Here is a 14,574-nt window from a genome sequence, read left to right on the forward strand (position 1 = left end):
TCCACAAGGGTATATAAACACGTAACTGCCCTAAAGCATCCCCTAGGAGAAAGGTGCTAGGTGGAAAGAATGTGTTGGCTGTTGTTTGGTGTGGGGGAAGGGTGGGAGAAAGTAAGTATTGATTTCCCTAGTGTTTTCTTTGTGTGGCTGCTGTTGCCATGTGGTGGTCTGTTGCTATGAAGATTTGTGGTGCCAGACAATGGCTGCTAGGCTCTTTATGACTGTGCTATTGGTAGAACAGTTTCTGTGGGAGCCAGGCTAGTATGCAAATGGCTAAGCAGTGGAGAAAGCTTGGTCACTGAGAAACATCTCTCTCCAGATAAGCAAAGCGCTGCCTAAGGCAAGACTGAAGGTGAAACAGTGTTAATTATATACAGCCAAGGAAAAAGAAAAACCAGTACCTGGGTACCATCTTACCTTTCCAATATAAACATCCCAAATTAGATATGTCACAGTTCACGCACATACTTTCTCACGTCAGAATCACACAGAATAACCAAGGTTATAACTCCCAAGGTTACTATTTCCATGAAGAAGATTAATGGACAGCCCCTTCCTTTTAGTGAGAAAGATAAAGACCCACAGCCGGGATCTGCAATCAGACGAGGATGCAGAACAGCTGAGGCAGGTTTCTCAGCGGAGCTACTACAGGCAAACTAACTTCCTGCTAAGCAAAACCACTGCCTATTACTCTGATAATGAGTAAACTGCTACCCACAGACCAAAGCACGGGGCTCAACCACAGAGTTTGAAGCAGGGCCAAATGCTGTCCCAGGTAACAAGAGCCAGAGTACACAGAAATCACCCTGGGGCTGTGTAGATGACAGCTATTTACCCACCCTCTTCCTTCTCCCACACAATTGCTCTTCTCTCCATCTCAAAGTACACATACACTTTTAAATTATACATAATTTAAAGATCATCTAGCTCGTATGCTGCCCCAAACAGTAAACCATTGGCTTACATGTGACTATTTAAATAAATTTTAAAATTCAATTCCTTTGTTCCACATGCCACATTTTAGGTGCTCAATATCACATGTGACTAGACTAACATTTTGGACAGCCTATTTCTAACACAAAAAGTTCTACTAGACAGTGAGATCTAGCCCAAGCACCCCGCCCCAATTAGAAATCTAAGGCAAGAGAAGTTAAGAGACTTACCTAAGATCATGTAGCTAGCTAAAGGTACAATATGTTCTTGAAAATAACTTTCCTGACTCTAGTTCAAAGACAGTTGTTTTGTACGACTGTAACTTTAAGGCACTATTATTCTCTGAAACGGTTCTCAGATAGTTCCAGACACTTCCACTAGTCGTTGGAACAAAAATGATGTGGAGATGGGGATGTAAACCTTTTTATGTTTGTTTGTACATGTATATGATAAAATCTTTACCAAGGGCAAAAAAATGGAAAACACCCTCCTTTCCCCCAAATCACTAAGCTAGAATTAAGCTTTAGAAGATAGGCCAAGCACATCATACCCTCTGGCATACAAGGGAGCTGCACTCACTTCAGCTTCAAAAACATGGTCTTATAGCATTATGACTTTCTGATATTCTGGAAAAAGAAGACCAGAATAATTTCAGAAATTTCTAGGTGGAGTGGGAAGGTAAACCTAGATAAATGATTATCAAACTTTTTTTTGGGGGGGGGGCGGTAGCATCCTATTCAAATATAGTTTTACGAAGGAGCCTAACATATAAATCACCCAAAGGTAGAAAGAACTGCTCTGAGTTGCATCTGCTGGGGTAGCAGATGTGGAGGCTGGGACCTAGCCACTCGGCACCCCTCACTCTTTATGACCGTTTCTGAGGTTCCTCCATGCTCAAGTTCTTCAGAGTGTAACTTCAAACCATTTCCTCTGAAAAGATCTGAAGGTTCTATCTCTGACTTATCATTTCAAAAGACTGGTGGTGAAAGCCACTGTTTAAAAAAAAGGAAAAGAAAAGCAAGTACTTTACAAAATCCCTCATTATCTTTAGTCAATACATAGCAAATGATTCCAAGAGAGGTTACCAAAAAATTACTATTTTCACCTACATGCTTGAAACACATGGGTACAAGGCATGGTCAATATTATTAATAAAATATTTACTAATTATTTTACTTTCTGTGTAAAGACTGAACTAGTCCTTGGGGAAATAAAATGATATATAAAATGCAATTCTCTGCCTCAGCCATCTTATAGTCTAATAAAGGAGAAAAGACACACAGGAAGCCTGGGTGGAAACAAATAGGGACTACGTTTTATTTATGTCACTGTAATCCTAGAAGGAGAGAGAAAGAGGGAGGTACAGAAAAAAAATTGAACTAATAATGGTCGAAGACTCCCAAAATTTAGAAAAGACATATGTACAGATTCAAGAAGCTAAATGAACCCCAAAATAGGAATAAATCCCCCCAAAATCCACACTGGCCACATCACACATCATAATCGAAATGCTGAACATGATGGAAAAACTTTGAAAGCAACCAGGGGAAAATGACATATTACTTATAGCAGGACAATCATTTAAGTGATGGTATATTTCTCAGAAAGCATGGAGGCTAAAAGGAAATGGATATTTTTAAAGTGCTGAAAAAAAGAGAAAGAAATGTAAACCTAGATGTCCGTATTCAGAAAAAAAGTCTTTTAGGAATAAGGGTGAAATAAAGACATTCTCAAAGAATTACTAGCCAAGGAACATGCTTTAAAAGAATCACTAAAAAAGTCTCCTCAGGAAGAAGGGAAACAATGGACTCAGGAGAAAAGGAATGAAGGGCAACAGAAGTGTTATGTATATGTGTAACTATAATAAACTATTCTCTTGAGTTCTTTAAAGTATATATGATGATTGAAAGGGAAAACTTTTTTTTTAAGTTGTCTGATGGGGTTTTTTCAATGTATTAAATGTATACACAAGACCAGGTGTTGCTAAACTTTTCCAGTAAAAGACCAGATACTAAATATTTTTGGCTTTGCAAGTCATATGGTCTCTGTTGTAATACTCTGCCACTTTAGTGCAAAAGTGGCTAAAAATACGTGAAATGAGTGTGACTGCATTCCAGTAAAACTTTACATAGGGACATTGAAATTTGGATTCACTAATTTTCACATCACACAATATTCTTGTTCTGAATTTTTTTCCCAACCACTTTCAACCATTAAAAAAACACTGCCTGTTTTTGTACAGCCTATAGGCCGTATAAAAACACACGATGGGCATGTCAAGACAATTAAAACATAAAGAAGGGAAGGGAAGGTCAAGGGGTTGACACGGTGGTAAGATTTCTACATTCCACTTGAGGTGGTAAAAAATACTAATTTTAAGTAGATTGTGAAAAGTTAAATATATATTGCATTCCCTAGAGTAATGACTTAAAAAGTATATCAAGAGATGACGAATGAAGAGTCAGATAATTAGGGAGGTTTGAGCCTAGAAAATTGGTAGAACGGAAATGTAGGTGACGACGGTAGGAGTAATGAAGAAAAACAGAGAAGGAAAAAGAACCAAAATATTAGGAGAAAGATGATTATTGTTTTTTAAACATTTTAAAAATCAGCTTCTGCTGATGTTCAAATCAGCAGGATGAAATGGGATTAGGCAAAGGGTCAAATCTAGAGATAAAATTTAGGAATTGTTTATAAAAGGAAAACAGCTGAAGCCATGAATATATAAGACTACATTTACTAAAAAGAAGGCTGCTGAGGTAACAACTTTTGGGAGTTATAATGTATAAAGGCTATGCAAGGAAGAGAGATCTGTCTCTTCCTGCTAATTGCTTCCTTTTTTTCCCCTTAGTATGAGCCTCTATTTTGTGTGGGGAAGCAATGTATCCAGCTAAAAAGCTACATTCCTTGCCTTCCTTGCAGAAGGGGTAGCCAATGAGATGTAGTAGGCAGAAGTATTAGGGTGTGGCTTCTGGAAAAGCTTGTCAAAGGGAAATATTTAGGTGGGAGGCAGATTCTGTTTTACTCTTCTCCTACCTATAAAGTAAATGTGATGGCTTGAGCTACATTAGCAATTTTGCAATAAAGAATTAACTTGAAAGACTCCAGAACACCTGATTACATTGTGAAGCCATCATAGCAGCCCTAGATTGCCTATCTTCAGAATTCTCTTACATTAAATCGTCATTACTTCATCTTCTGTTCCTAATGGCCAAATCCTATTTTAACTCAATGTTTTTCCTCAACTTTCTCCACTATGGCACATACAGTAAATGAAAACTATATTGTGGATAAGGCTGCTTGTCTAGGGGGAAAGGGAGAGGGGCCCCAGCTGCAGCAGGCCCCAGCTGGAGGCCAATAGGACAGAAGTGACCATTTTTAAGCATCCTAAAACCCATCTGGAATTTCAAGAGTGAGATTTAAGGAAGTGTCAAATGACAAAGGTAAGAGAGGAGAGTTTTAAGAATAAAGAAATAGAGCTTCTAAAAGTTTAGGAAGGACTGAAAGACCTTTGGAAAACAGATGATCATTGGTATGAGAAATGTTTCAAACAGTGACAGAAGAAATCCCATGGCAAGATGTTACATGATATTGGGCAAGTAAAAAGAGACTGGAAACAGCAATAGGAAGTAGTTAAAAAAAGAGGAAAGGTCAGTAGTTCAAAGGCGTAGCAAGGATAAGGAAAATATTTTCACTGTAAGGAAGTATTACAGAGGGGGAAGAGTTTAAATAGAAGAGGAAAGAATGAATATGAAGAAAGAATAGACAAAATTCATGGAATAAAGAAAGTCTAAAATAATCTGGAGAATAAGGGAAGAAAAAAATAATGGAATAAGAAAAATAGATTTTAAGAGAGGAGGGAAGCTGGGGGATTTAGGTATGTACCTGTGATCTTATTTTTAAAAAGAGCAGGAAAAGAGAACGAATTGGGCTAATGAATCCTTAGAATGAAATAAGTATTGGGGAATGTGAATGTAATAGGGAGATTAAGGAATTGCTAAACTGTATTGCGAGCTCAGCTTATGTCGGCTAATATACACTTGCATCGAAACAGTTGGGTTCTATGAATTCTTCTACTTGTCAATCTAGGATCAGTTGAAAAATGAGAGAAAGATTTCCTGAGTTGGCAAGGTGGTTTCATTTTTCTGATGAAACGAATCTATATAATGAGTGTATAATGAAATTTCATTATTGGTATTAATATTTTTCAGTTTTCATCCTCATGATTGATATATCAAACTGTTCGTTTTCAAGATGTCATAGTCAACTAGTACTGGATCTGTGCTGATTCCAAGGTTGAAGTCACAGATTCTTATAATTTAAAAGCTGGATAGGTCCTTACTGGTCACTTAGTTCAAGAGATGAAGTAACTAAGTCCCAAAGAAGTTAAGGAACTTGTCCAAGGTCACAGTAATAGTGGCAGAGGTACAGAGGTCTCTTGATTTTTGCTTCAGTGCTCTTTCCACTATACCACAAATTCTTCTAGAAGGCACACTGCCAAAGTAAAAGACATCACTAGTGATAGCCTTCCACTTAGTAATGTGGTCTAAAAAGGAGAACCTACAGCAACTCCTGGAATTCTTACCTAAGTTAGCCATGTCTTCCTTTAAAACACCACAGAAGCTAATAAGCAATTTTGCCTCAGCAAAAGAATATGGCCTGCATTAAGGCCTTTAATACATTGTTTCCAGGACCCTGGGTTAAGGTAAGTCTTGTGAACCAGGAAGGGACTCGGAACTTGTTATTCTGATTTGCAATGAGGTGGGACAAAGTGAAATCAGGTGGAATCAGACCTCTACATACATGCTAAGAATATACCTCAAAAAGCCAAGGAAATCATTCCAGGTTACACTTGGGTGCTAAGGTTGAGCCTAGCCAAGGAGGGTCTTTGCAGTGCTGGCTGAATTGTGAGCAGCCTAAAAAAGATGGGATCTGCAGGAATTTCAAAATGCCTCCAAGGCAAGGGGCACAGTGAGAGCTAGGGAAGAAAGGAGCAACACTGCAGTACAGGTAAGCAAAGAAACCACTAAAAATTGAGGCCATGATCCCTACACCTGTTCTCAGCAAGGTGGCTCAGTTCTATAAGGATCGTGGGGTCCTCTGAGAACAGAGGCCAGGCATTCACAGCTTCTCTGGAAGCTGTAAGAGTTTTTCCATTTGAAGACAGTAGTTTGTTGGGCAAAGAGAAAGACGTAAGTACAAAGTGTCAGGTAGCAAACAAAAAGCCTAGAAAGCTGGAAGAATTTTTTAAAAAAGTATCTGTATATAGTAATTAGTTCTAATTACTAACTTGAGGACTGACTCAGTACCCTAGATCTTATTGATCTACAGAGAATGAGCTTTGCAAGAAATCTGTTGCCTGAAGAGGATAAGGAATATGAACCAACTCTGATTCCAATTCAGACCTTTGCCAACTGACAGTGCAGGTGAAGGCCCTCTGGGATGGCCAGAAAGAAGAGTATGTAATTGCAGAACAGTCCTCTCTCCCTTAGGATCGGGGGAAAGAGGAAGAGGGGAAGTGGGGGGAAGTGAGGTGGAGGGGAACTGGGAGGAGGAAGAGGAGGAGGAGGAGGATGAAGAAAGAAAAATAGAAAAGAAGAGAGGTACTAAACCCTAAAACACAATATGGTAAGTGGGATAAAATATGGTATTAAACATAAGAGAACTAAAATCTTAGAGATTTAATTAAATAAATGAGAGTGATCTCAAACCTAGTGAAAGTTGTATTTATTCTGAATTTCAGAAAAGGTATAAAATTTTGGAAAGTAGCTGACATGGCTTCTAAGTTCAAACAATATTATAGTACCTATTAGATATATATTAACATAGCTCCAGGAATGACAATGACATAATTGCAAGCATTCATTCATTCAAATAAATATTTTTGAGAGCCTACAACAGGTATCAGGTGTTAAGTGCTAGAGATACAATGGTGAGCAAAACAGAATTCCTGAGCTCATAGAACTTCTAAAACAGTGGAAGAGATACACATTAGTAGAAAATTACAATTACAGATAATCCCTGATTAACGATGGTCTGACTCATGAGTTTTCAACTTTATGACCGTGCAAAAGCCATAAGCGTTCAGTAGAAAAATAGAAACTTTGAATTTTGATCTTTTCTCGAGGTAGTAATATGCTATATGATACTCTCCTGTGACGCTGAGCAGCAGCAGCAGCAGCAGCAGATTTTGCCCAACTCTAGGCTAATGTGTTCTGAGCATGTTTAAGGTAGGCTAGGCTAAGCTATGATGTTCAGTAGGGTAGATATATTAAATGCATTTTCCATTTTCCATATTTTCAACTTAAAATGGTTTTATCAAAACATAACCCTACTGTAAGTGGAAGAACATCTGTATATGTAAAATTGCAAATTGTAATGAGTGCTGTGAAACAAAGTACAGGCTCTGTTTAAAGTATATAATGAGAACATGGTAATAAGGCTGCCAGTGACAACTAGAGAGCCTTTCAGAGCCAATTTACAAAAAAATAAATAAATAAATAAATCTGTGCTAACGTCCACCTGGCAGTAAGGAAGAACTGGGATCCTCAGATAAAAAGGAATCCACTGTTCTCAGGAGAGTAAAAGGTTGGCCTCACTCTCTTGCTAAGTTTTCATCAGGTCACATACACGAAAAGCATCTCGCCCTTGGAGAAAATTCATCAGCATAAAATGTGTAGTATAAATAGGCAGGAAATTGATGTCTTTTATCTTCAATATATTGAGGCAACAGGCCCTGAAGGTTGCTTGGTGGCACAGAGCTGTGGTCTGGATATGTCTGTCATCCCAACAGACACTATGGCTGTTCAGATGTTTGGCCATAGGCAGATGACATTTTAAAAATTAGAGACAGCCACTTGTGATTTCCAGATTGTGTATTTTATACATAGAATCCAGAGTCAACCTCTAGGCTCAAGCCTTCTCTCTACTGTCTCTGCATCAGTTTCTAACACGACAGGATTTTTTGTGTGTGTGCATTATCATCTCAGGCACACAATAAAACCTCATCAGCAATGTTATTCTGAAAGCCGAAGCTTTACAATATATCTAATGACAAGAGAGCCCAAAACACAAAATTCTTAACCTATATGACATCATTTCTGACCACATGGTAGACTTTTAACTAAATACTAAATCACAACAAAATATTCAGAGGAACAGACTTTTGTCGGAATGACCAGAATGAAACGCCTGAATTTCCACAGGCAGACTGACAAGATAGCTTATGATAATCAGAGATAATGAGCTGTGCTTCTCTGGGCCTCTAAGCTCCTCAGAGTGGCGACACTTTGAAAGTCTGGTTAGTGATGCAGAGACATGATGGGACTCTGAGGCCCAGCCTCTCGAACCACACATACTCTGACGAGGACTTTAATTTTTTATAAAAAGAATTTATTTGCTAAAATCAAATTGCCACAGACGGTACCAAAGGATCTGAAATACCTGGTTAAGTCCCTTTGCACTCTCAGTTTTTCAGGTTTATGAACTTCTAAAATAGAAGAAATTCTGTTCTCAGGGGCAAATGGAACATACGAGAAGTCTGGATGGTAGCCTTGGGCAGCAGCACCCTACAGGGAGCCAACTGCTTAGTGGATGCCTGAAAACAAGACCATGTAAACATTTCCTCGCTGCCTAGGCCTATAAAATCTGTACTAAGTGACAGATGCATGAAGTGGCGTGGGTGGCTGGGCAATGAGGCAACCAGTGAGAAAGAGCTGGCTGCACCTCCAGGTGTTAAAAAAGGCAAGAGCTGCACGTTCAATGAGCCAACACTAAGCCAGCTTAAGAGTGACTGTTTTCCATTTCCTTGACTCGAACAGCTGCCCTTTTATTACTTTTTCTCTTTAAACCCAAAAATTCATTTATATTTGAATTCTCTCAAATAAAAGGATAGAAAAAAGTATGGAGAGTATAGACACAGTTTGAATTACCTGGCCAACACCTGTCAAATGACTGCTTAAGTACCCAGGCCAACACTGTTGAATAGCTATGAAGGAGAGATAATTAAAACAAACAAACAAAACCAAACAAACAAACAAAAAACTGGCAATCTCTAGAAGCTGGACGATCTTACTAAGAAGTTTGCTGTAATCCTCTGGGTGGGAATCTCCAGCAGACTACGGTCACTTGAGACTCCTAATAAATACTTGGTATTATTTACAACAATAAGCTCCTGCTGATAGAAGCAGATTGAAAGGGATGGCAAAACCACACAACGCACTTACCATCTTCTGTTTCCTGCCACACGATGCCCTCGAGGTTGACGCTCGTCCCAGGTTCACAGGGGCCCAGGCACTCGGGCTCGGTGGCTAAAGCCACATCACATGTGTTGACCCCGACTGATCGGGTACGAACCATGATCTGCTCACAGGGGGATGAGATGTCATTACTGACCACTGGCACCAAAAGGTGCAGCGGTAGCACCGCTGGCGTGGAGACAGGGGACTCCATCTGTGGGGGAAGAGAAAGTAGTAGCTGAGTTACAGGGAGAACATTTAGAGGAAATACTGTCTCTGTATTTAATCTAGTCCTACATCCTTTCCTGCCAGTGTGTGGAAGCCTTTTAATATAAGATTTTGATCCTTTCAAGTTCTAGCTCATGATACGACTACAAATCTAGTGGTTTAGATGAGTGCACCCTGTGCTAGGAGAAGCTTTATTTCTTATTAACAATTTCCACATAAACTGTACTTGGCTAAAAGTATATTAAAAAATCTTGTCTCATTTAAAAATCTCTAGTGAAAGAGAATCAGGGCCAGGTTTCAACAGTAACAGCACGAAGACTGATGAGAAAGAAAAGGAACAGCTTTTGAGCCATGTTCTACTGATGCCACTACGCTTCCCAACAGTCTCTCATTCAACAAATAATACATTAACCAGGTACAAAATCCAAGAATACGCGTGGGGATAAAGAGGGGGAGAAATATCCAGATCCTAGGAATGGTACTTTAAGAAGACTAGAGCTTTAATTCATCTTTTGCTAGAAGGAAATCTACTTAAAAGTGAAATAGGAGAGCTGGGAGCAACCTGATCAGGGTTTCTGTTGTAAGGGCAACTGGTTAATGAGAATGGCATTTTGGAGTGTGACTCTAACGTTAACAGGAGGTGCAGCCCGCAGATGAAGTTGATTGCGCACACACAGACAGAATAGTCAAATACAAGGACCATCAATCTACCTCCAACTCCAGAACCTCTCACAAGAACACAATTACTTAGATTCCAAGAAGAATGCAACACATCTAGAGTTAAAAGTTGTAATAAAGGAGGTAATAATCCTGTAACTCTTTAAATCCTAGCATTTATCAGGTTGACCAAGTACTACCTCTGAGTCTATAGTGCCCAAATCCTAACTGAATACAGTATCTTGCATATGCAAAGGCACTCAATACACACTTACTGATCTTCTCTGAAGATTAAGTAGGATATCCATCAGCAGACCTAGGAAATGAGAGTCAAGGATCGGGACCCTCTTACCCTTGTGAAAGACTCTCTTAGTCCAGGTTGAATATACTCCTTCAACAGACTTATGTTTGGAGAGAGCCTCACGTTGAACCCATAACAAGCTGCTGGACAGCTCTGTAACAGAACTCTGGTTCTGGAGGAGTTTACTGCATGACCACCACTCTACCTAAAATCTACCTACCTCTTTTCAACATATACATGCATACAAACACACACATATCTCCTGGCCTCGAATACTACTCTAGAAGCTGAGGTCTGGGTATTGCATCCCTTCTCTGCAGTTAGCTCTGACATCTCGGATTAGAAGCCGCTGCTATTTGCAGATCATCACCGTCAGAGTCCATAGAATGCTAAAACACTGATTCGGATTAATTCTGGTCCCTGAAAAGCTGCCAAAACATTATCCTTATCTGCTTGTTGTCACACACACACACACACACACCCTGTACTTCCCTAACTCTGCTTTTTTCATAAAATGAAAGTGGAAGCCTGTATAATGAAGCTTCTGCATGATGATAAATGCCAAAAGGCATTTTTGCTTTATTTTGCACTCTTGAAAATCAGGCATTTATAATTTAATTTGGCAGCCTTCTGGGGATATGGCAGATTCTTGAAAGACCCTTCAACATTTTTATGCACGAACCTTAAGATAGTAACAACACAGAAAAAGTAAACTACTACTCCTCTATAGTGCTGGAATCTGGCTCTAATTATTAAGCCCTTTCAGGAATGCTACAAGAAGGTGGTTCGTAACTCTTTGGAAATAAAGCTTCTTGGAAAGTTTACCCTTGAGAGTTACTAGAAAGGGGAAATTAGAGACAGTATACAGATCATCTTCACTCTTGGCATTACCTCTGTTTCTCTGTTCTTTCTCTTGGGAAAGAACTGAGACAGAAGCAATTTCGCAGCCAGGATGTCCATTTCCTTTGCTTAGAGTTTGTTTACTTTTCTCTACCTTTCTTCTACTAGCAAGACAAATTCCTGCAAGGTCTTTTTTTCTGGGACACAGAGATTGGCCTAAACCTTCTAGGTCACTTGCTGTTGCTTGAGCATGTTCTGTTGCAAATCTGTTCCACCGCTGAGGCAGCGATCCCAAACACGGAAGCGAGTAAGTCCCTAGGGAGTCACCTACACACTCTCAGCCATCAAGGACAGCTCTTTTCTGGAAGTAGTTTCATTTCTCACTAGGTTATTCACTGCTGCTGGAGTCCAGGGAGGAGGTAAGCTACTAACATCCTAGATAAAGCCAAGCCCCCATTTCTGTACTGACAGATCTAGGAAATACCTAAGATATAAGCAAGAAACACCACTGTTGCATTCAAGCACTCTGCCTAATTAAACCCTGCTACAGAATATCTGGAGGAGAAACTTAGCTGAGCTGAATACTAAGGATAACAGAACTAATACATGAGGAGCTGATTAACATGTACATGCATCAAACTACCTTGCTGAATAGAGTTGCTAAGTAGAGTTCAGGATCTCTGTGTGAGGATGACTTTATTTAATTATTCAGTTAATTAAAAGAGATTTTGGGGGGTGGGGAGAAATGAAGAAACCCACTTATGGGTTTGGAACTATTCAGTTTCCTTCCACTTTGCAACAGAAATCTAAGGAGAAATCACAGAGCAGCACAATAATGTTTAATTACAGCTCCAGCTCTGCTAATTACCATTTGGTCACATCTATAATCTACATTAGGCCATAGTGCATAATAAGCAGCTCTGTGATATTCATCTAATAATCTAGGTGGCTTTATGGGATTTTATATTCTACTATTCATGGGAACCAACATAGTTTCATTTATTACTCTCTAGGAGAGACTAAAAATCAGGAAAGGGCTCATTTTGCCATCTTTCCCATATATCTAGGATATGAGAGCAAGAATTGTCAGGAGACTGGGGCCGGCAGGAAAAATAAGGAACAGGAATATAAAAAGTTAAGGTAATTAAATACCTTAACAACTAAGACAACAATAAACCTGGGCCAATTCTCACTCTCTAAAGTGCTAAAGAAGTGCCACCAGCGCTCCTGGGGCTCACTGAATGGAGAGGTAAACAATAAACCAAAACAAAATCCTAAAAAGAGACAGATAATTTAAAGATGAATGTCTGAAGTTTCCCAACAATTCATGTTCTTTATCTTTTAAAGATATTTCTTTTCAAGTCACCTTTAGATATTAGTCTTAATAGCACTTATTAGGGATCTGAGTGCTGATAGGCAGGTGACACAGAAATGAGGACTGGAGAGAATAAAGAAAGGCCAGAGCCATTAATCTCCCTACAAGAAGTAATTATACACTGACTTGGCTGCCTCCCACATGAGAGGCACTGAAGGAGGAAAAATTTCAAAGCTGCAACAGAATTTTGGAGGTAGGAAATACAATGAAGAAATATTTGATTTATACCCTTCCCTCTACCCTTCGCAAATGAGTCTGATATCTTCACCTTCACAGTTAAAAGGTGGAAAAGAAACTGGTTCTACTGGTAATTGCGGTAGCTCTGAGAAATGCCCGTTTATCCAAGAATGAAAGATAACTGGGGATAACAGGTGAATGTTTAGATTTATTGGATAAGATTACATAGAAAGTAAAATGTCATCAAATATATTAAGTACTATAAGTTTTCTTTCTTCAATAATTGCAAAGGTCCTTCAAGATTTTACAGTGACTCAGCAATGGCAAAACTAACAGTAATACAGGTTCCTGATTCACGGACAAATATAAGTACTCCCCCTGCCGACATATTCTATAAAATTTGATTTGTTCACTAAGTTTTTATTGTGGGTTATTAAAAAGAGCAGGTGTTTTTCTTAAAAATCACATTTACTAATTTCTGTTGTCTCTTTAAATACAAAGGAAAATATCCTTAGTTATTTGAACTGCTTCCTGTTGACTGGATTTTGAGACAAAATATGTTCACAGTATTTTTTAAAAAAACAATTAGGGAATATTTTTGCTTATTCTGAAACAGTGATTCCTTGTTATGAGAAACTGGCAGGTAGAAATCATGGAATAACTGAGGATGGAGGGAGAAATCTGAATTCCTCCTTTCCACAAAGCTCTTGTCAGACTGTAACAGAATATTCCAGAGAAAATTCTAAAACAATACAACTAATTACTAGTGAAGGAGGAAATCAGCCCCTTTCAAACACTAAGTACTCTTTGACTCTGCCTCTCCTTTAGAAAGAAGGAAGGGAGGGAAGGAGAGGAGGACAGGAGAGGGCAGGAGAGGAGGAGGAAAGGAGGGAGAGAAGAAGAGAGGAAAGGAAGGAAAGAAAGGCTGCTGGTCTTCTAGGCTTCCATATTTCTTAGGCTGCTTAGAAAAAGAATTTGATTGTAACTCTGGTTAATTTCCAAGACATCTTGTAGCAGAAGGCAAGCGGGGGGGAAAAGAAGAAAAAGAAAGACACAGTAGCTGGCACCATAACCAGACATCAAACAGTTCTTAGAAGCTACATATTCCATTATTCACAGAAGACTTACTTTAGCACTCAATTTTAACTATTCTGCACCTGGTCACGGTCAGCAGTGAAGGCTGTTCCAGTGTGTACTGGAAAATATAAGTGCAGTGAACATATAATTTGAAGACTACAGACTAACCACAGGGCGTTCTCCTGCAATGGTCTCTATACAGTCTCAGGCTCAGACCCTAAAGTCCTCTTCTGGTAACCAGGAGATAGTGGATCCAATGATCCTAATATTCAAACCCGTTTAAATTCCCAGTGTGTGGGAATGGATTAATTATGCTGGAAATTTAACAAAGGGGGAAAAAACCTCATAAACAAAGTCAATGCACAACACAAATCACATGGCAGCATCCATAACTATGGCAAAGGCTTTGCTAAACGAAGCATCTATTCTCTTCCAAAGTCTTCTCATTCTACAATCTCCTGCCTGCTTGAATTCACATTTTCCTTCAAAAAAGCTATTAACTTTGCAGCTGATGAGTGATGATAGGGACCTTAGTACTACCTCTAAAACTTTTTTGCCCTCACAGAAGGTTAATAATCCCTCCTATTCCTGTATTGTTCCAAGGAAAGCACTGGAATTAGCTTCTCAAGAATAAAGAATTTGAGAAAAGCTCATTCTTTGGCTACAACTAATTCTTCTCCTGAACATACTTCTTTCCTCCTTTCACATATTCATTTCCTAAAATGTCATGGCTGGAGCTTGTCATTTCT

At 39.1% G+C, this 14,574-nt stretch overlaps 1 protein-coding gene across 1 annotated transcript in view; it reads right to left on the reverse strand.

Moving 5' to 3' along the window:
- The window catches only part of ZNF609 (zinc finger protein 609), a 173,374-nt gene that overhangs the window by 38,648 nt on the left and 120,152 nt on the right, over positions 1-14,574 (reverse strand). The window contains exon 3 of the mRNA XM_011363341.2: positions 9,159-9,384. Within this exon, the coding sequence (XP_011361643.1) occupies positions 9,159-9,384 (226 nt within the window). The remainder of the gene's footprint in view (positions 1-9,158; positions 9,385-14,574) is intronic.

Source organism: Pteropus vampyrus, unplaced genomic scaffold, assembly GCF_000151845.1.
Source record: "Pteropus vampyrus isolate Shadow unplaced genomic scaffold, Pvam_2.0 Scaffold85, whole genome shotgun sequence".
NCBI classification, from domain to species: domain Eukaryota; kingdom Metazoa; phylum Chordata; class Mammalia; order Chiroptera; family Pteropodidae; genus Pteropus; species Pteropus vampyrus.